This window comes from Paralichthys olivaceus, chromosome 1 (genome assembly GCF_024713975.1).
Source record: "Paralichthys olivaceus isolate ysfri-2021 chromosome 1, ASM2471397v2, whole genome shotgun sequence".
Taxonomy (NCBI): domain Eukaryota; kingdom Metazoa; phylum Chordata; class Actinopteri; order Pleuronectiformes; family Paralichthyidae; genus Paralichthys; species Paralichthys olivaceus.
In genome coordinates, this window is record NC_091093.1 from 22,037,344 (window position 1) to 22,060,341 (window position 22,998).

The 22,998-nt window shown below is 39.5% G+C and overlaps 2 protein-coding genes across 4 annotated transcripts; both read left to right on the forward strand.

Annotated features, from left to right (window-relative positions):
- Window positions 1–780: 780 nt before the first annotated feature.
- Window positions 781–12,585, forward strand: tgfbrap1 (transforming growth factor, beta receptor associated protein 1). Of its 3 annotated transcripts, none has more exons than XM_020080203.2 (13): window positions 781–1,022; window positions 2,543–3,258; window positions 3,843–4,037; window positions 4,949–5,103; window positions 5,289–5,371; window positions 6,145–6,325; window positions 6,441–6,601; window positions 6,830–6,887; window positions 6,982–7,125; window positions 7,261–7,404; window positions 7,531–7,690; window positions 7,976–8,442; window positions 9,548–12,585. In XM_020080203.2, the coding sequence occupies exons 2-13, from the start codon at window positions 2,562–2,564 to the stop codon at window positions 9,734–9,736; spliced, it is 2,634 nt and encodes an 877-aa protein (XP_019935762.2). In that variant the 5' UTR covers window positions 781–1,022; window positions 2,543–2,561; the 3' UTR covers window positions 9,737–12,585. The 3 variants fall into 3 exon arrangements, with proteins under 3 accessions (XP_019935762.2, XP_019935763.2, XP_019935764.2); XM_020080204.2 differs by having other exon boundaries at window positions 805–1,022; window positions 2,548–3,258; XM_020080205.2 differs by having other exon boundaries at window positions 834–1,026.
- A 1,057-nt stretch (window positions 12,586–13,642) lies between these two features.
- Window positions 13,643–21,121, forward strand: LOC109625178 (F-box/LRR-repeat protein 3-like). Its single transcript, XM_020080307.2, has 6 exons — window positions 13,643–13,928; window positions 15,207–15,426; window positions 17,291–17,455; window positions 17,595–17,717; window positions 18,476–18,647; window positions 18,976–21,121. Exons 2-6 carry the CDS (start codon window positions 15,208–15,210, stop codon window positions 19,614–19,616), a joined length of 1,320 nt encoding a protein of 439 aa, XP_019935866.2. The 5' UTR covers window positions 13,643–13,928; window position 15,207; the 3' UTR covers window positions 19,617–21,121.
- The last annotated feature ends 1,877 nt before the right edge of the window (window positions 21,122–22,998 follow it).

The following is a 22,998-nucleotide window of genomic DNA, read 5'->3' on the forward strand; positions in this document are numbered from 1 at the left end:
ACGGTTTTTAAACAGTTTTCTTACTTTCGGGCAAACTGGCTCAATATGAGGGACAGATGTGACATCAATTTAGGATTGTATGAATACATAATTGAAGGAATACATTTAGGGATAGATCTATTAATCACAAGCTTTATTTACTTATTTAATTATTCATTTGTTCATTAAATTCATTTATTTATACATGTATTTGTTTATCGATATTGTATATCATTTGTCCCAGGGTGTTAACACTTTTGCAACGCATTTCATTTTTAATACAGAGACTCAGAGCACATTTTTATTACATTATCATTTCTCACCACTATCCCATTACAACCCATTGTTATATGGGAATCCACATCATTCTTGCTTTGTCATACAAACACTTGGCTTGAAAGAAAACTGTCATGTGAAGATCTCATGCATCATTGAAATTAAAAAAGGAATCCTGGTTTTCCGAATAGAATCAGAGACTATATCCAATAAAGCATCATAAAAGTATTGTGTAATCAACTTTGTTGTTTGTACTGTGCAGCGTTTAGTGTGTATGAAATGCAACCTGCATTAAAATAGCCTGTTCATAGATTTTAACGCTTTACTATCTTAGTTATGCTACTTCTGGCTTCTGATTGTGTATTCTTTTTTTGCTTTTTTTCTCGTTACATTGTCCCTTGTCAAAGATCCGAATGACTCTAATCTGATTTGAAAAATAAATAAAATAAAATTATAACCTAGATTTAAATGTGTTTACAAATCGTCAACAACCCCACTCGACAGTCTTGAACGCAGCCTCGCTCCACCTGCAGCCAGCAGCGGCTCAGTGTCACTGGGTGATTTCTACTGGACCAGGAAGGAGCCGCCGCCGCCGCCGCCGTTGTTCGGGCTGTAATTTCCGCTTATCGGTGCGGTGCCGACCCCCGGCAGCATGGGAGTGTTCATCCGCATGTGTGACTCTATGTCGTGGCCGCTCTTTCTGGAGTAGAGAGGCTCTCGCCTGCGTGTGGTGAACCCGCCTGCCGTCCTGAGCGCTGTCTGCAGCGGTAGGTATGCTAACAGACCCCGGAGAAAGTCGTGAGAGAGCTGGTGCGCAGAGCATCGTCCCAGGGGGAGAGAGAGAGAGAGAGGCCGGATAGAAACTAGCAACGAGCCGCTGTTCATGTTTTTGTGATTCAACAACACAGCTCGTGTGTTCGCATTATTAGCAACCGCTCCTTTAGCCACCCTGAAAACGTATCTTAGCTTAATTAGCTTGCTAGCATGGGCTTCACTGGGGAGTAGACTCTGTAAGCTAACGTTAGCTAGCTAACTTACTGGGCTAGCTGGCCCAGGAGCAACTTAATCAAGTATAAAACCGACAACACCCTCCTCACGTGTATAATCTGTGTAACAATCAGTTGCTTCCACCCCCTGACAGGCAGTGTTAACCAGTGGACTTCGTATCGTTGGCTATTGGTGGCCTTTGTGGATTTGACAAGCTAGCTAGCGTCAATGTTATTAGCTGTCACCACTGGAAAAAGCCTGCTTGAATTAAAGTTGCTCTATTAAGCATTCATGTGCAGCCATACACATACACCACGATCTACTTGTTAATGCTCACAGGATGCTACAGCTGGTTACTAATGTGCCAAAATCTAACGTGCGTACAACTCTGTTACGGTGTTATATACTATTTACTAAGTGTCTAAAATATGATTTATAATTCCAGACATGAGATATTATATTTAAATGTTAACATTAATCATGTTAGTTTGCTATTTTCACAAGTATTTCGAGTCAATCGAGCTAACAGACACTTAACATTATGCATGCAATCTTGGTGATAAAGTGGATTATACGTAAAATAATATAATTTATTATATAAATTGATTAAACAATAAGCACAAAGGTATGTTGACAGGAAGTTATTAAACCCTGTGCAAAGTCACATGTCTAATGTGTAACATACTGTGTTGTGACAATCACCTGTCGTGTCAAACTCGACAGGTTTTCAGAAATATTATAAAAGTTATAAAAGTCAAAAATGATAATGTATAGTGGGAGAATTTAAGATTCATGTGTTAATTCTCAGCTTCATCTAAATTAACACTTCAAATTTCCCCTCACCCACAGTCCAAGGCAAAATGTTAGATCTTAACTGAGCACAAGCTGACCTGTGTGCTGGTGAGTTGATACAGTATTTAAAGCGAGAAAGAAGTCTCTTCATTTGATTTATCAGTCAATTAATTATTTGAGCTTTACAATGATAATTACAGATGTTTCTCCCAGAGCCCAAGGTTTCTAACCAACGCTTTACCACCTCAAGATTTTTGGCATTTTAAAGTCTCACTCTCATGTGAGTCTTTATTCAGAGGAAAATCTGTCAGAAACAAGCAGAACTCAGAGCTTCCTCAAAGCAGGATTTAGAGATTGTTGTGTGTGAAAGTATCTGTGCCTCATTATGACTCAGATATTGCCAGTGAATTCATAATTTATCCAGAACGTGGTTTGCAGTACATTCTAATATTGATTGTTTTGGCTCGACTGTAGTTTTATTGATGCCTGTCTGTTTTGTATCATCTAGTGTAGATGCCTTGGCTGAGATGAGTGTGAAGGCTTTTGAGCTTGTCCCCGCTGTGGAGCGAGATCTCCTCATGGGCGACAAAGCTCGCATCAACATAGAGTGCATTGAATGCTGTGGAAAGCACTTGTACGTGGGCACCAACGACTGCTTTATCCACCACTTTCTGCTGGATGAGGTCACATCTTCCAAAGGGAAACTTAGTTACTCACCTCAGAAGCTGCTGCACAAATACCTGGGCCTCAAGAAACCAGTCGCTGAGCTGCGGGCAGCTTCTGCTTTGGAGCGCCTGATAGTACTTTGTGATGGAATCGTGTTCCTCGTTGACATGGTGACATTAGAGACTGTGCCATCAGCTGCAGGAGGCGGAGCCAAGATCAGAGGCGTTACAGCATTTTGCATTAACGAGAACCCGGTGAACGGTGATCCCTTCTGTGTGGAAATGGGAATACTCTCCTCCAAGCGGCGGACAGTGCAGATTTACATGGTGTACGAGGACAGAGTCCAGCTGGTCAAAGAGGTGACCACTCCTGAGCAGCCGAGTGCCGTCAGTCTCGATGGTTACTTCTTGTGCTTGGCCCTTGCTACACAATACATGATCCTGAACTACAACACAGGAGCTTCTCAGGATCTCTTCCCTTACAACAGTGATGAGAGGAGGCCCATTGTAAAAACGGTCGGCAGGGAGGAGTTCCTCTTAGCAGCACCTGGTGGTCTGGGTAAGTCAGTAAAAAAACTGGGTATCCGCAGGGCAAATCTTTAAAGATCCTTAGAAGCTTTTATACAGTCTTAAATTTCACACACAAAGGTCTTGGATATTGTTTCTCACCTGTAACAGAAGTTACAGCAGATGTTGAATAATTTGATTCATTATTTCTTAATTGGTTAAACCATCCATCAATTTATGCCACTTATCTAGATCCACATTATGTTACACCAATGTATTATGTTACAAGGAATTCTTGTTATACACAGCTGGGAAGTTCTGACAAATGTAATTTAAATGTCAGTTTGTGTCTCTACTGGTTTTCTGTTAATCTTTAGCCTGTATGCTCAGAAAAAATGCTTTCTATGTGACATTAAAACACTTACAACAATTCTTCAATTGAATTTGAGGAACCCTGCTGGATTCTGTCTTGAATTTGAATTATGTACCCATTTCCAGCATTTATGTGTGGTCAGTGTTTGCAACCAACAGTTATTATGCACAGTATTTATCATGTAGTAAATCAATTGTCAAAACAGGCCTGATAAATTTGAACATCAACAATTGTTCACAACCTTTGTCCCCTGTTCCCTTCAGGAATGTTTGCCAATGCAGAAGGGGTATCTCAGCGGGCTCCAGTCAACTGGTCAGAGAGCGTGATTGGTGCCGCTGTGTGTTTTCCATACGTGGTGGCCTTGGATGAGAGCTTCATCACCATCCACAGCATGTTGGACCAACAGTTAAAACAGACCCTTTCATTCAGGGATGGACACATTCTGCAAGACTTTGAAGGTATTAACACAAATGTGAAAAAGGTCTAATCATTAACATGAATCAACCTCGTTTCTGTTTATGACTTGATTTTATATACCTCGCAGTGCCGTGTGGTGCACATGCAGTGATTCTCAAAGCCATGTAAGCTTTGATGACTTTTTAGTGGGAAAAGTTTATCTTTGTCAATCTGATTTACAGGAGATCATTTAAAATGGTGGGAATGTATGTGTTTCTTTCATAGTGATTACGGCGCACCGAAGCTAGATTTGCTTCTGTTGAGGAAAACAGGCCTCTCATTAAAAAGTAAGATTTCTGAACTGAGCCAACAAAACATTTTAAAAGAAAGTGACGGAAACCTTTTCCTGTTACAGAACATCTTTCAGTACAGTGTTAGAATAAAAAACATTACACTACATAGCTTTAAAAAACACCCGTAAACTCACCTAGTAGAGAACTTGTTTGTTTAAGAGCTTTGAAAAATACAGAGGCTTGACTCCTCAGGCAGCAGGTTTGCTCCTGATCCAGCCCTTTGCTGCGTATCTGTCCCCAATTCTCTCTTTCCATTTCCCGCTTTCTGTCCACTGTCCTGTCTAAAATATAAAGGCAAAATATCCAAGAAAATATTTGAAGAAAAAAAACAAGCAACTGAAAGATGATAAGCTTTGGAAAACAGTCACACAACATTCATTCTCATAGTTGATGCTCACTATAAATTCTCTGGAAATCCTGTCAGAGTGTTTTAACATGCTATTTGTTACCTCTGGTGTCTCTGCAATCATCCAAAATTATGTTTAAAGACTATAATGACAGGATTAGAATGAAGCAGACATAGTTATTTATGGACAGGTCACCTGTGATATCACTGTACATATTTCTGGTTGCGTGAGAGTGCTGCTGAGGTTCTGACCTGTAGGTCTTGTGTTTTTTAGGGAAGGTAATCCTGGCTTCTACTAAGGCAGTGTACGTCCTGGTGCCTCTGCCACTGGAGAGACAGATCCAGGACTTATTGGCCAGTCACAGAGTGGAGGAGGCGCTCACCCTCACTGAGGGAGCACAGAGAAATATTCCCAAAGACAAATTCCAGGTAACAAACTGTGTTTAGATTTTAATGGCTGCATTGAAAAGATGATATTAATGATATCAATGATATTATAACTTTATCAAGTCTAAGACCTTTTAACTTTAAATTCATCTGAATCACATAATTGAAAGTATTTTTCTAAACTAAAAAACACAGTTGTCTCATATTGTCACTTTCCGCATGTACAGATTTTGCACAAACGAATCCTCCAGCAGGCGGGCTTCATACAGTTCGGCCAACTTCAGCTTGTAGAAGCAAGAGAACACTTCAGGTGAGTCATTGATCATTTACCACCTTTTGTTAAAACATCATTTGTTGGGTCGTGAGATTAAATGAAACCATTCAGACCCAAGGTTTTCCTTGAAAAGTCAGAACGTTCCTGCCTCTACAAATATCATTTTAGTAATTTGTGTTTCTCTAGAGTTCTAATTTTTTACTTATAATTACTTTTGTTGACTGCTTTGACCCTCACATACCTTCACATATTGAGCTGTGGTCGTTCAAGGACTGAAATCAAATCAAACGTTGAAATCAATTGTTAAACAGCAGCCATTATATAGTTCCAATCTTTCTGTTTTTCAGAACACACATTTTTTATTTTAAGACTAAAGGAGCTTTTCCTTCTCTGTACAAACAAGTAGTTTTGGTGACTTGACCAAAGCTGATTGTAGTCCAAACTGTTACAGCACTAACTGTTGTTTATAGCACCGGTAGTTGAATCTTAATTCCAAATCAAAGGATGCCACTGCCAAAGAGGTCATGTGACTGTCCTGTGTGTCCTGTGGACAGAGAAACTTGAGATTTGTTTTTGGTTTGAATCTGAATCCATGAAGAATGTGAAGATTTTCCGATATTAAAAACTGCCCAGAGATAGACTGGTGACCTTTCCAGGGTGTATCCTGCCTCTTACCCGATGTCAGCTAGGATGGGCTCCCAAACAACCCTTAAGTGGTTAGCTGTATAGCTATTAATGGTATGATAACACATTTGGAGGATCATGCAGTTTTGTGGTGTTCACTTCTCTATTATTTATTATATTTTCAGGAAGGGTCAGCTGGACGTGCGAGAGCTGATATCTCTCTACCCTCTACTGCTGCCATCTTCCTCTTCTTTCACCCGGTGCCACCCTCCTCTCCATGAGTTTGCCGATCTCAACCATCTGGCACAGGGCGACCAGGAGAAAGTGCTGCGGTGCAAGAGATTCCTCATCAGTTATTTGGGAGAGGTGAATGGATTAAAAATGAATGTCTTTACACTAGATTTTGCTGAGTTCAAATGATCGAGGTTCTTGCGACACTGTTTATGTATTACAAAAAGTTTTTCTTCTTCCTCTCACACAGGTACGAAGCACAGAGGTGGCTAATGGTTGCAGAGAGGATGTGGACACAGCACTGTTAAAGCTGTATGCTGAACAAGATCACGACAGCCTTCTAGACCTGGTAGCTTCAGACAATGCCTGCCTGCTGGCGGACAGCGTCCCATGGCTAGAAAAATATCACAAGTGTGTAATCCATCATTTTTTTACATGCTTCTTTTTAAGAATGAGTTTATATAATTGAAAATGTGTAAAAATCTGTGAATTTCAAAACTGGAATAGACACATGAAAATGGTTAAAGTGAAACAACACCCATTTATTTTGACTGCAGCTGGCTGAGCTTGTTAAATATCGTCTTGTGTGTTTGGTAAGGGGCTTTAAGCCTCATTCATTCTTCTTTCTGCCTCTCTTAGATATTATGCACTTGGGCTGCTCTATCATTATAATGGTCAGGATTCAGCAGCACTTCAGGTGTGTATCCCTGCAAATTTGCCTATCTTTGATTCTTACAGAAGAATCAGCATGTTTAATAATTTGAGCTAATTCGTTTTTATGTTTGTGACAGTTGTGGATTCGTGTGGAAGATGGGGATCTGCAAGACTCTACAAGATCTGACCTTTATGAGTACATTGTGGACTTTCTCTGCTCCTGCTCCAATCTGGACCTTGTATGGAAGTATGCAGACTGGGCCCTGCTGAAGAATCCCACTGTAGGTTACCTGTGCATTAAATCGCCTCACTAACTTGTGTAAAAGATTATTAGGGCCAGTCAACTTGGCATAAAGCTGATTTTTCTGATATTATGGAAATATTATTGTAGTAACCTTGCCTTTTCTTGTTTGTAGATAGGCATCCACATCTTTACTAAGAGACCTGTCAGTAAAGATCTGCCACAATTGAATTCTGACGATGTCATCACTTACCTGGGAAAGCACGGCCAGGCGCTGCTCCTTTATTTGGAGCACCTGGTGCTGGAGAGGAAGATACAGGTACAATAAAAGGATGAATTAGTGCGATATACCATGACCTGGATGACTGAGAATCCCCACAGACATATTTCATCAAAGCAGCTTGAAATAAAAGTTAACCTTTTTCTTTCATGTTTGTGGAAGCAGAAAGAGAAGTTCCACACACACCTGGCTGTGTTGTACCTGCAGAGGGTCTTGTCACTGCTCTCACAGTCGCCCACAGATGAACAGCAGCTCAGCACTGCTAGAGACAGACTCCAGGCCCTACTCAGGGAGTCTAACCTCTACCGTGTACAGCTTCTTTTAGGTGAGACATGTCTGAAGATGACTGAAGAAGGATCTTTATGTCACTGTGCGAACTTATGAAAGCTGTACTATTTCTATTATGTAGTGACTAAGTTGTTCTTGGGTTTAGCGTTTTAGGGTCATAGTATAATCAATAATTGTGTCGGCCTAAATGCAATGCAGGCTTAAGTGCAGTTCTGGGTGAAAAGGAAATCCTCCAAAGCTTTATGACTTTATTCATAATTGGCTTATAAAGTCATAGTGCAGGTTTCAACCGCTGATGTTTTGTGCTCTCTGCTCTGCTTAGGTAAGATGGACAACTGTGAACAACTGCTGCTAGAGCGTGCAACACTACATGGAAAACTGGAGGAGCACGATAAAGCTCTGCACATACTGGTGCACAAGCTCAGAGACTTCCCTTCCGCCGAGGCCTTCTGTATATGGGCATCGTCTTGTCGGGACTCCGCTTATCAACAGCAGCTGTTTCACATGCTCTTAGGAGTTTATCTCGACGGGAGCCGTCCTGGAAAATCCGAGACTGCAGCGGGAGGTGGCAGTGGAGACTTGGAGATGGCAGCGGTTGACCTCTTAAATCGCCACGGCGAGGTGTTCGATGCCGCCCGTGTCCTTCGCATTCTCCCAGAAGGCTGGTCGATGCAGCTGCTGCGGCCCTTTCTGGGTCGAGCGGTCCGGGCCAGTATGCACGCCTGCCGCACCTCCCAGATTGCTCTGGGGCTTGCCCACTCTGAAAACCTTCAACTGCTGCATGACAGGGTGAGACATGCATAACATATTGAATGATATAATTTGCAAATTAGATTAATAAAAGCATGTGTAGTTTAACATGCTAGAATTAAAAACTACAGTTTTTGTTATATGAGGTGCAATAATAACAATTATTAAAATGTCTTATTACCGACTCATTCCTTTCCCAATAGATGAAACAATCTTGAATTATTAACCTAAAGGTACAGTGTGTAGAACTTAGTGACATCTAGTGTTGATATTGCATGTTGCAGCTGAACACCCCTCACCTCACCCTCTCCTTCCAAACACGAAAAAGAAACTGTGGTAGCTTCAGTTGTCATAAAAACTCAAAAGGTGTTTAGTTTGTCCAGTCTGGACTAATGTAAAAAACATGGTGGCCTCTGTAGAGAGGGTCCCCTCACTGTAAATATAAAGTATTTTAATATTTAGTCTTATCTGGTGTGAAGAAAATTACAATTCATACAATTTAGATGAAATGAACTAATGAAAACATCATGAGAATTATTCTACATTAAATTTCTGCCAATAGTTCCCTTTTACCTAAATCTTACACACTTGACCTTCAAGTAGAGCTGGTTCCAGCCTCTCAAATGTGGGAGCTGATTTTTTTATCTTATATATAGTAAACTGATTGTTGTTGTTTTTTTAAAACAAGATTAATATAATTTCATGGGCAAATGTTGAATTGATAATTTAATCATCAGTTTAATTTATAATGAAAATAATTGTTAGTTGCTGTCATCAAATGAACTTTGACAACCTTTCTAAGAACCCTTGCAAGCTTTCAAAGTTTTAAGCAGAATCTTTGCACAAATTGCACAAACAACTGAAAGTTTACACAAAAGTTTACAAAAGTTTCACATTTGATTTGGCAGATTGAATGACATCCGATTGCCAGACATGATTAATCTTGTCTGATTTATTTCATAAGTAGCAAATGTAATTAAGTTCAGAAATAGGAAGCAAATTAGGGGAGTGAGTGATGAGTAACACGTCTCCTGCATACAGTGAAGCCATATAATTCCTCCACTTTAACTTATAGGGTGTCATCTTCGTGTCCATTGCTGCTTTAATTCATTGTCACTCTTCTGTCGTGTATTTTCACCTCCAGTTGAAAGAGCGTAAGAAACCCATCTTTGTGTCTGAAAAGAAAGGATGCCACCTGTGCCACAACACCTTCAGTGAGCCCGATGTGGTGTGTCTGCCCGGTGGAGTGCCTGTCCACACTCACTGCGTCGCCCAGAGAGTAAGAGACTCTCCCACAAAGAGACTGTTAACTAATAACAGTAACCACACGTGAGACTCGATTCTTTAACCTGTCATGTGATTTGCGATCGGAGGCACCAAACTAAAGCAGGACATGCTGAGATTTTGGATGGCTGAGGACTGAGGGGGTAAAAAAAAAGCACAGAGCACACTTTGCCATTGAAGAATATGCTGTGGAGTTAATGAGAGATACAAACAGAGCTGTGTTGGCCTTTGAATGTGTATGTGTGTGAGGGAGAAACAGATGATTTCAGCTATTTATTCCTGTGCTTCAATGAAACCACACTTTCAGATTGCAAGTTTTTATAGAAGTAAAAAAACACAACATCTAAGTCATCGTGCCCTTTTTAATATATTAAAACAAAGACGGGCTGCTGTCCTTTTTTGTGAGTTCAGTACTGTTTCCGTCCTTGTCTTCACTCGTACAGTTTTACACCTGAATCTGAGAAACTGCTGCAATTACAGAAAAATCACAATATTTGAATTATATTGAAATATTATTGAAGCATGAACAGTATTACCACTGGTATAGGTCTCGGCTGATCAACTCATATGGGTAACGTATTAATAATGTCCTAACTTGTTCATCGAAATGTTATGTTTCAGTCTCTTATGTGCGTCTCTTCCTCTTGAGATCTGCTCTCGGTGCTGCTTTAATTTCTCCCTCAGCCATTTGGGTGGTCCATGCTATCGTCAAAGTATTTCTGTCAGTGACTTAACGGCAGCAGTTTAATCCAAACCTATTCCATGTTGAATCTTCTGTTGTTTGGATTGGAGCAAAAATAATGTAAAACACTAAATGAAATCTTACATTGGCTCCACTAATCATCAGTAAGTTAGATCGGAGACTCCTATCAATACTCAAACTGCACCAAGGATGACTTTGATCGACCTTCTAAAAAAACTAAGCGCAAATGAAATAAACTACTGATTTATATCAGTAGGTATATCGGTATACACATGGCAGTGAATGTTACGGCTCAGTTATATTGGGAAATATTGTGGAAATCAAGCTTCAGATATATTTGTTTGATATTAATTAACTGAATAAATCAAGAGGGATCGTCAGTGTCGACCTGACATCATTGTGCTTGTTGATACAATGATATAGATAAAGTTAATTTGAAAACTGCTTCTGTCAACACTAAACAAATGTCCGTCCCTGTCAAAATGTGCAGCTGGGAAACTTCTATAATGTGTAGTAAAAGAGGTCATTTGTTCCAAACAGGTGAATAAACATTGTCAATCAGTGTCTGTGAGTATTTCACTCATTTTATTCACATCTTGTAATTGGTTTTTTTCTGTTGAGGCTGAAAAAAAAAGAATCTGCCCACTAGATGGCAGTACTGTATAATCTTAACAAATGCAATCAACCACAGGTATTTATGGAAGTGACTTCAATGTTCTTTACTAAGATTCTGCTCAGAGATCTGACTTTGTCTTTTTAATGATGGAGAAAAATCTATATTTGCCTGTTTGGGACAAATTCTCCAAATATGTTTACATTTGATTCCATCTCTTATCACATACCCTGATCGTAGTTTGAGTAAAATTCTTTTGACAGCCTTTAGAACTGTGCTGTTAAAAATATCTTCCTGGAAATCATGAAATATTACAACCTCCCGCTCTAGGTGGATGAGGATGCAGTACTCCCACATTCCTAATGAAAGTAGTGAATGAAACTGTGCAAAGACAAAAACTTTTATCACCCACGACTTTGATGGCCCGAGAACATACGGCTTGATACATCTCAGCTTTCACAACTGTCTCCCCCCCAAGTGCTGGAGTTACGGCTTTAACCTTTTAATCCTGACACCTCTCGCAGAGACGGAAGTCGGCCCCATTCTATCATAATGAAGCCCTAAAATTCTTTACAGACTTGTCATCACAAAGCACTGCTTTGTCCTTTTAGTGCTTTCCAAACGTCGTGTTCGTGTCAGAAAACAATAAAGTGTGGCTTGGACCTCATAAACGTTTCTTCCCCCAGACAGACAAAACTAATGGCAGGTGCATAATGTGTTTGTGTTGCTAAACTGTGAGAGCAGTCAAATCAGGTGCGTGTTCTTTAACATCTGCTGGAGGTGATGCTTTGTTTAAAAAATTGTCTTAACTATGTCAAACTATCTCACTTTGAAGAACTGTTATACAAGATGGCAGAAGACGCATGAATTTCATAACGTCGGGATGAGAGTAAACCCTGAACACGGTGGTGTAAAGCTGCTAAACATGGAATTAATACCTAACATCAGTGTGGATCCATGTTTTCACAGATGCTCGTTCAGATTTCAAGTAAAAACAATCCTCACCCTTTGCACACTGTAAACTCTACAAGAAGTTTCATCCAATTGAGTTCTGAAAAATACATTTGTCAGTATCCTTAAATCAAAGTCTTTATTATTTAACTTATATGTGACTCTCCACTCGACAGAAACACATCACTGTTGTGGGTTTTGCTCGTTTCCTCCAGTGCCTGTGCTGTTGATCCTCACCTTGTGTGACTGTAAACCCATTTCCGTTTGGGAGTTTGTGAAACATGGGACGGTTTTTCCATCATGGAGATCTGATCTGTTGTAGATTGTGATTTGCTTTCCATTCATGACTGAAATTCACAGCTTATGCAGCTTCTGTCCAAACAGTTTTGAGTGTAGCTTGCTTTAAAGTCCTCCTAACAACGACTTTAAGTAATAATGATTTAAAAAAATACAGTAAAGCTCTGTAATAATAATTAAAAAAAATGCTATTGTATTTTATAAATATATGTATACTGGTATGTATATACTGCATTTGTACTTGTTGCTTTCTTAATCAATGCCAATGTGGATGGATGTGTACAAACTGTGAATCTGTCCCATTTTAATAAACATGAAACTATCAACTCATGAAGTCTCAGTTACACACATATAAGTGATTTTAATGTATGGGGAAGGATGATGATTGTCATGATGAATAGATTGAAAATGCATTAATGCACTTCAGTTGTCCAGTTTCCAGCAGGTCATATGATTGTATTAGCTACAGACAGATTTAAGGAAGCATTGGTAAATATGCCTTAAACTAGGATGGCACTCAGTAGAGGACATGCCTCTACCAAGAGTCTCCTTATGAAACCACATTTAACTTCACTAGATCTGGATTTTTATATCATAAATATCAGTCACCTAAATGGGCTAGAATTTATTCACTAAGATCCATGAATTTATCTCTGTGTGCACAGCAAAAAAATGAAATTAATAATGGCAACCCACAGAAGGTTAGTGTTTCCAGTCACCCAATACATTGATGCATGGATTTTAATATAATAATCACCATATAATTATTAATGTTTCAAAGGGGACATTCTCCATCTGAAACAGAAAAGCTATATTTATCCTTTCAGTTGCTCTGCAGCCATTTTTATTGTCTTTTAATACGGCATGATCCAGGTAATAATAATTGGATATGTTCACTTGTTGTGCACTGTGCATATGTGGCAGAAAGTTGGTTGGTAACATTTGTGTGTTATTCAAAGGTGTTTTATAGTTTCTCAATAAACAAAGATATTGTTAATACAATTGTGGGTCCAGAAGGAGTGTGACTACAGTGAGCGTAGGTTCTCCTTGATATATATATATATATATATATTATTTATTATGAATATTTTATAATATTTTGACTTTTTCCTCACTAAATGATGACATTTTTTCTTATTAAATTAAGACTTTATTATTGTGATCTTAAAACTTTTCTCTAACTAAATTCTGACCATTTTTCTGGCCCTAATTCTCGACATGCAAACACGAATCTCCTTTGATGTTGTTTCACTTTAATCTCAGCATTAATTCTATTTTTTTAAACTTTATTCTTAAAGTGCAAAATGTAAAATAAAAATCTTTCTCTTCTCTCTTTCATTGTTAAGTAATCTCGCCCCCTGCCGGCAGGGCGGTGTAACAGCAGACCAGCCCACTCCGCTCCATGCATCGCCACAACATTACAGACGCCATCTTTCCTCTGACAGCAGGAGCGGCGGAGTTGTGCGGAGAAGTGGGTCAGGCTCCAGAGACACCTCCAGGCTCCAGGAACCTGTGCTCCTCGGCCGGTGGTCGCTGTGCGCAGACCCCTCCTCACACCCCAGAGTCCCATGGTCCAATGTGTTTGATCGGTCCACGAGCTAAAGCGCACTTTTCCTGTGTCGGCCCCGGCTGAGCGATCGACTTCCCCGACAAACATCCGACGAGGACGACAGACAGGTAGGGGCAGGGCTGCTCCGCTGCTCCCGGGCTCTGTCAGCGGGAGTGTGAGCACACATGTCTCCGTGTCGCAGCTTCACGTTCGCTACAGCTTGTTTACTGAGGTGTTAGCACATATGCTCGGCTCGGCTAAGCTAACTCGCGTGTTTTGACGGCTGCGCTACATAACGTGGAAACGTGCGCAGCTCGCGGAGAAGTTAATGTTGGAGGACGAGGAGGCGTGTCCCCTCTGTCCCCTCTGTCCCCCCCTGACTTCAGCTCAGGAGACAACAGACACGCTGTTGACTCTGTGGACAGATCTGAGCACACACAGTAAACACAGTAAACACAGCAGCTCTCTGTTAGATTAGAAGGACCCGTGTGTACAAAGCACACATTGTTTCCGACACGTTGCTCAGTAGATCATCTGCTTTCATCCTGAGTTGTCAGAATGTCCATCGAGTTTTTAAATCATTGCGTAAGAAAAATATTGGACATTTGTATTTCCATCCAATCCACTGAATTCTCCAACAGTGTCCTAAAAACAACCGGATAGAAAAGTTATCTTAGTGTGAACATTTCTATATCCTGTGAATATGGCAAACATCATCTCATTGTTTACATTGTCTGATTGTCTAACCATGGTTGAAAGATACTTTCCGTTTGTGTTGTACTGATTTATTTGCTATTTGATGGCTCACTTTCATGATTTTACTTCCTTATTTAAAACCTATATTTAAAACCTCTACATTTCTTTACCTATACTAAATATAGGCTTGTCTGCTTCAAGCTTTTAACCTGTGTTAGCAGAAAAAAGTGCTTATGAGTCAGCATTGGTCCACTGTGGATGGGCCGATGGGAAGATACAGTATCAGATATTCACGCTGGCTATAAAATTTAACAATTAACTGACATGTTTATGAATTTCAATAGTGAAATGTGTTTTATAGAAAATGTTTATGATTGATAAGTACTTTCTGAGTTGATTGAACCCTAAGTTGAGAGTTGTTCATCATGTAGAAACCCTGAAGTTCCTAATAATGAATCGATTAGTCTTAAAAAAACTGAGTGACAGTTTGTTATATTGTCATTAGGCCATTTAACAAAAAATCCCATTTTTGTCTGGGTTAGAGTTTCACAAATATTAGAAGTCATTACAATTCTATTGTCTTATCGTTTTAAAACCTAACCTAATGAATAATTGATTGATTAACTGTTAATTAAATTAGTTGCAATGTCAAGTCTTGTAATGAAGAATCCCTGCACAGGATTTTGTTGACACCTCTTGTGTGTACCCAGGATGAAGCGAGTTCTCCAGGGGAATGAGCAGGAGGAAGGAGGCGGCACCAGCAGTGGGTCTCAGGAGTCTCTTAAACGACCCTGCAAACAGACGAGGGAGAACGATTTGGAGGAGAAGGATTCTGAGGAGGAGGCTCCCCGATGGGAGTGTCTGCCTCAGGAGATCCTGCTTCACATCTTCCAGTACCTGCCTCTACTGGACAGAGCCTACGCGTCTCAGGTACCCACGCAGTAATGTCCCGTCAGTCTCTACCACAGACTGTTTGTAAAGATGGAAGACATGACGTCTCCAAGTACTTATACTGCACTACAGTCTAAAGCCTGTTTCCTCCATGTTAGTGGATCAGACATGGACTAAACTAGAAAGTAGAAGTACCCATACATTTTTTTTAAAGATGGTATATGCCATTTTTGTGTGTTTTGATAATTTTGCCATCAAGTTTGGTTTTAATGAGTTATTTGATGCTATAAAAACCGGGTGAAACATCATGATTGACAGCTGAGGCTGATTTGTGATTGGTTGAGCATTTATATCGATGGACCAGGCTACTGCAGCTCCGTCCTCCAGTTGCAACTGTGCAGACTCCTTCAAATGAGCAATATGGCAGTGTTTGTATCAGGATATTTTAGCTTCATTTCTCATCTCTTGTTGTAGCAGTTTGTACCTCATTCGAACTGTTTGATGGAGTAGCATGTATCATGTGTGGATTTTGTTTAACACTGCTAAAACAACAAGGCAGTCAGTATTGTTGCAACATGAATTTATTCCACAATTTGCTCTACTGGATAAAACATTGTCACTGCAGAGCTGTACGGAAAAGATACTCACCATCTCAGTTTTCACAAAAGCACCATTCATTACAATGGAATTTTACCAGATCACACACGGAAACCTTGTTATTTTACACATGACACTGATGTTGATGGTTTTTTTCAACATTGATTTGATCTTATACATAAAATATTACAACCAAGAGCTTCTACATTACTACTGCCACCTCGCATGTATGTTTGTATGTAAAATAGAGAAAGCACACAGTTTATTTAAGTTGAATAAGGTTTTGAGGCATGTATGTGTTGTGTATCTATTTATATTCTCTCCTTTTTTATTACTGAGTTGGCCCCTTGTTTACTTCTTTCCACACTCAGCTGACTCAGAAAACTCTGTAATGAAGCATGTGCACAGGAAAATTCTCTTGACAAGTTTCATGATTTTTTTTCTTTCCTGGATTTTTTTTTTTTTGGCAGAAAGTAGCAAAATCTTTACTCATGTAATATTGATAGATCCAGCTCTTTTAGTTCATCTCATTCAATTTGCACCTCATCATTAATATTAATACCAATAATAAGTGACAACTCGACTTGATCTGATGCATTGACCCAGTAAAATTAGTCCATTAACATCAAATTTAAAAACACAGGATTTTCACATCAGACAGTAATGATCTTATTATTTAACACTAGATTGTTGTAATTAATAATTATGTTATTTATGCTTCCATTTAATAATAAACTAGTCAGGGTCTTGATAGTAAACCACGGTGGGATCAACACAACAAACATACCCTCATACCTGTTCTATTCCAACAAGTCCGTTGAGATGAGATTGAGATGTATTGAGACGAAGGCCACTTGCCTGAGGCTAAATTAAAGACCTCTGCTCTCTCCTGGGAGTAGCATTTTGTCAGTTCGCCTAGGGATTCAAATATGCTCATTGCAAATAACACTCATATTCCCCTTAAGTATTTTTGCACTCTCAATCATCTTTTTACACTATATTGGTTTGCACTTCTTCATCGTGTGCTTTATGACTGCATACTATGTTGTACTGTGCACTTTGTTTTGAGAACTTAATATGTTGTGTACTTATATGTCCTGTCTACTTATATGGTTATAGATCATAGAGACACAGCATTTCAATCCCTTCTATGTCCTGTACATAATGAAAAATGGACAATATAGTTGACTTCAGTTTGCTGATGAACCATAAATCATTTGTGTTGATTTCATTTAAAAGTAATTTATTGTTTGTACGTTCTTTGAGCTTACCCAACTGGTTTATATTTTGACTTATGTCACCACAGGTGTGTCGAAGCTGGAACCAGGCTTGTCACATGCCAGAGCTGTGGCGATGCTTTGAATTCGAGTTAAACCAGCCAGCCAGCTCGTACCTGAAGGCCACACACCCAGACCTCATCAAACAGATAATCAAAAGGCACTCCAACCACCTGCAGTATGTCAGCTTCAAGGTACGACTGGAAATTGAGAAGGAAAAGAAGGAGTTTGGGCTGAGGGTGGTGGAAGTTTGCAGTGGAAGTGGAACTCTTATGTTCTGTTCAAATTAAAGTGTCACTGGGTTTTCACACTTTCTCTGTCCGTACTGTTCAGGTGGACAGCAGCAGAGAGTCTGCGGAGGCAGCGTGCGACATCCTCTCTCAGCTTGTGAACTGTTCTTTGAAAACACTGGGGCTCATCTCCACAGCCAGGCCCAGTTTCATGGAGCTGCCCAAAGTAAGCCGCAGCAAGATAGTTATTTCTCTGCATCTACAGGCAAAGTTTAGTAAAGTAAATTAAGAAATGTTCTGCAGTTTATTGATAAGAACTCAATTAAAGCTGTTTTCATTCATGAACTGCAGCAAATGTCCAGAATTTTGGACATTTATGTTATTATTTAGAGCACTTTGACACCTTATTGTCAAAAGCTCTTCAATCTCATTGTCTTTCCAAGTTGACATCTTTGTCTGTGTCATCTACATTTATGGCACCTCTTTTTCATCCTGAGGTATTTGTAATTTTACATTTTTGTTTCCGTCGTGCCTTGGAAACATCATTAACACGCCCACTTCCCCACCTAATTATCTTGACATTTTCCTGCTCTATTCTCACGTGGGCTCACTGACATTTTACTCAGGAGGCTGACCGGAAAAAATCCTGAAAATGTCTGAAGCGACTGACATGGACATTTGCTATCTCACATACAGCCCCTCCTGAAATTTCAGGAAAAATGTCAACGCTTGTCAGAAAGCAGCTTAAGATGCTTGTGTGCTTATAGCTAAAGATTTTCAGCTAAATCAACTAAAAGCATTCAATCAGTCATCAAATCATTTAGATTATATTTGTGTAGCCCTTATTCACATCACAATTTGTCTCATAGGAATTGAAAAGCATTCTACTCATCTACCATTTTCTTTGATTCAATCTTGGAATGAAACTGATAAAGGCAGGGTTATTTATTGTGTCTGTCGGTCTCTTTATCCCTTTTTCACCAGTCTCACTTCATCTCAGCGCTAACGGTGGTTTTTGTCAACTCCAAATCTCTGTCCTCCCTGAAGATTGACGACACACCCGTGGATGACCCCTCCCTCAAAGTGCTGGTCGCCAACAACAGTGACACACTCAAATTGCTGAAAATGAGCAGTTGCCCTCATGTTTCCCCTGCAGGTACTCAACAATAGAAGGGTTGATAATCATTGTGAAAGTTAATTATTTTAATTAATAATGTCCAATTGGGACTTCAGAGGGAATGGTGAAGTTAAAGGAATATTAAAGCATCTTTATTATCTTTCAAGGCTTAATTGGGTTTAATGTAAGAAGGTGATATATAGATATGATTTAGTATTTATATACCTCTTTAAAAAAATCTTCCTTCTTAAATATTAAACCTACAGGGAGAAGTATTAGTGTCAGGGTAGTTCCATCTTTTCTTGTGTTCAGCCCTAAACTGTGTGTAGATCTGTAACCTCCTGATTTACGTGTCTCTCCATCCCAGGCATCCTGTGTGTGGCTGATCAATGCCATGGTTTGAGAGAACTGGCTCTCAACTACCATTTGTTGAGTGACGAACTCCTCATCGCCCTGTCTTCGGAGAAACACGTTCACCTCGAGCACCTTCGCATCGACGTGGTTAGTGACAATCCAGGCCAGCAGTTCCACACCATCAAGAAGAGCAGCTGGGACGCCATGGTGCGTCACTCTCCTAAATTCAATCTGGTCATGTACTTCTTTCTCTATGAGGACGAGTTCGGCCCTTTCTTCCGCGATGAAATCCCCGTCACGCATTTGTACTTCGGCCGCTCTGTCAGCAAAGACGTGCTGGGCCGCGTCGGGCTCAACTGCCCACGTCTGGTGGAGCTCGTGGTGTGTGCCAACGGGCTGCGACCGCTGGATGAAGAGCTGATCCGCATCGCCCAACGCTGCACACAGCTGTCAGCCATCGGCTTGGGAGAGTGTGAAGTGTCCTGCAGCGCCTTCGTGGAGTTTGTCAAGATGTGCGGAGACAGACTGACGCAGCTATCCATCATGGAGGAAGTTCTGGTCCCAGATTGCCGCTACGGGTTGGATGATATCCACTGGGAGGTGTCAAAGCATTTGGGTCGGGTCTGGTTCCCAGACATGATGCCGACATGGTAGAGCTCTGGAAGAAGTTTAGGTTTGAATGAGTTTATGAGTGCATGTGTGATGTGTTTCTGCGTGAGTGTGTCCTCATCTTTTGACTGCTTCAGACGCCATCTGTACGACTTCTCCTGCCCAAATACATGAAGAAATTACGTCTCTCTGAGGTTTGATCTGATAAAACATATGTTCATTGATTTCAACAATACTATTTTGTTTCATGTATAATAATTTATATGTATATTTATGTCTAAATGTATTTGTCTTGGCACTCATTGAGCATCTTGTTTTCTGAGCTATTTTTCAAGGGCTCTGAAACCCTGTAGATTGTAGAATGTTTGGAGTTTAGGGAGCATGGAGGGGTGACACTTTACCATCGACATTAACCGGAATGTCGGGGATTTACTGGGAATGATGGGGAAGTTATTAAATCTATTTTGACAAATGATAAGCGGCATAAATGTAAATCCCTTTTAATGAAATCTGAAACTTTACATTAATGAGTTAAATTCAATACATTAACATACATAATCAAAAGAAAATCATCATGGTCACTGGAGGTTTAGAAAACGCTCTGGTGGTGGACGGAAGGATGTGCAGTAGGTTAGATGTGGACGATCACCATTATAAGCTAATATTTTTGTTGAGATTTAGATACAATTCCCAACAATTACTCTGATGCAAGGCTTTTGAATTTTCTGACACTTTAAAACTCAAGTACAGACACGTTGTGACTGTACAGGAATGAGACCATTTCATAGTAAAGGGGCAGTCACCACATGTGTGAAGCTTGTTATAGAGGTGGTCGATCACGGTCAGGAAGCAGTAGCACATATAGATTCCATGTTGAATCCATGATTTTGTTTCTGTGTCCATCATTGTTTATCGTCCTGTCTTTGACGGTGTTTCTGAGTCACTGCATCTTATTAAGAGCAACAAAACTGTCTCTCCGTCCTCTGGTTTGATGTGGACTGGACTTTAGACATTGCCATCTCTTTTTTTTTAAGGACATTGTTAAGTTGATGCTCTTAGGTGACTTTAGGCATATATATGTGACGTCTGTATATGAGAGGTGTTATTTTTGTAGTTGCAGTATATATCAATATTTCTGCATTTCCTGACACATGCTTCTATTTTAATTGTAAATATCAGTGTCAAAGTGCAAAACAAATGGGAGGGAGAATTTTTAATGGTCAACTTTATATAAATAAATATATCTGTATATTTACCGAAACTTACTAATGCACTTTTACTCTAATGAACAGCACAAGATGAGCTACAATGTCATCAGGGCCTGAAATTGACATGTTTTGCCAATGTGTCACCTTTGGTATTTTATTAACTTTTTTCAGAGAAAATTTAATTCTGAGATGACTCAGAAACTATTTTGCAAGTGTAAAGATCATTTTTGGAATTGTAAAAATCTAATTTGAGGAGTTTTGGATAACTTGCAATCAAACTATGTACATTTTAACCTTGTACTTAAAATAAATACAATTTTTCTCTTGAAAAATCGAAAAACATTTTCAGTTCACTACATGCATTTTGTATATTCAGCATTTCCATGTCAGCTAATGAGCTACCACATTACTGTGGCATATGAAATTGAGTTGAACACTGGTGAAAATGATTCAAACTAAATTCAAGCTACAGCCAAAATTAGGCAAAACGTACCTTAAGCTATCCAACCTTTGAGAATGACATTGAGAGAAGTTGAGGTTCTTTGCAGATGACTACAACTTTTCTTTTTGGCCTGTACACAGACAGTTTTGTGTTGTACATTTGAATTGATGTGGATTTTACATGGAGTGAAAAGCTACTTCGAAAGAGCTGCTGCTGCTTGAACCTTCTATTTTGACTCAACACTGTTTTTTTCCTTGTATGTCAGACACATTTCTCGATAGTTATGACGTTGATTATCATGAGCAATATTTAGAAATTGCCATGTCATAAAGATGTTATCAAAAAGAAATCATGTCATCTTTAACAAATTTAAAGTAATCTGTTTTGATTCTTTTTACTTGCTCATTCTAATCCTGTAATGTAAACATGTACATCTCCCAACTGTGAATATGACTAATACTAATGCAGTCATTTTCTAGCAAGTCTCTCGAGCTCTCATACAGAAACAGTTGGCCTAAAATAAGGAAAGATTTAACTTAAATCAATGGTGGTACTCTAAATTTTTTCCTCATCGATAAAAACATGAAGTGTCATCAGGAAATCCCAGTGCCTATTTGGATGTGGCAGCCATTCTAATTTGCAAATGGTCAAATGTGAAGACTGACTTAAATTGGGGGATTGTGCAGCCCTGAGGACAGGATGGTGTGGCAACTGAGTGTTGTAAATTAATGTCTTGCAGAAAAGTGTAAGAGTGAAATATTATTTTTTCTCACCATTGTTTTGTTGCAATAGGGTGAAAGAATAGTAGCTGGAACATATCTTAAGGTGGACTTGTTAAGGCTGTTGCTTGTGGAGAGATTCATTTTTCCACAGGGTTGATATGTTTAGTGTTTGAACATGTTAATCGAAAAGCTAATCAAAACTTCTTCAGTTTTTGCCCTTTAAAATGATCATGTCTAAATTTCATGTTTTCTGTTCCTGGAGATCAACAAGGCCTGGCAATGGACATGGACCTTTACTAACCTACAGGAAATACTATTGTGTATTTATATGAACATGCCATTTGCTGTTTAATATTAACTGCAAATGCATTCAGTGCTTACAGATGATTATTGTAATATTCAACTATAGGCTGAGTAAGGGCTGCAGTTTTTTTAAGTGACAGTGTGTTGTTTTTATTTTAGCTAAACAGGGCTGAATATTACTGAGATTTATTGGAAGGTAACCTCTTGTACTTTCCCCAAAGATATGTAGTATTTAAGTGAAGTTCATAGTCACATTAAAAACGCTTGTTTGAATCAGTTGTCCGTATTTTAACTGTAAAGACAACGCTGACACTTTAATTAGCTGTTGTAATATTTTTCTGACAACACAGGTCGCAGGAGCTGAGCTGAATCTGACCCGTTCGACCTCTCTTTCTAAGATGCTTCACAAGTTAAGCAAGAAAACATTTAGTGGGATTTAGTAAAACAGTCACGTAAACTGTTTTGGGGAGTTGAGAACATATTAGTCACCAGAAATTAATTATGTTTCGACACCCTCTGTGAGATGTTTCACAGTAAACGTTGAGATCAGTGTGTTTGCACAAGAGATTAATGCCTCATGCTAAAACGAGACACAGCAACGCTATTAGTCTCCTCTGCAGCCATGCTGGAGGCTGTGTGAGGTTGTACTCTGGCACAGTGGTGGGTTGAGCTAAATGCTAACAATACTATGCTAACACAGTATGTTTGTCTTGTTAACAATCTTAAGTGTGAACATTTGCTACTTAACACAA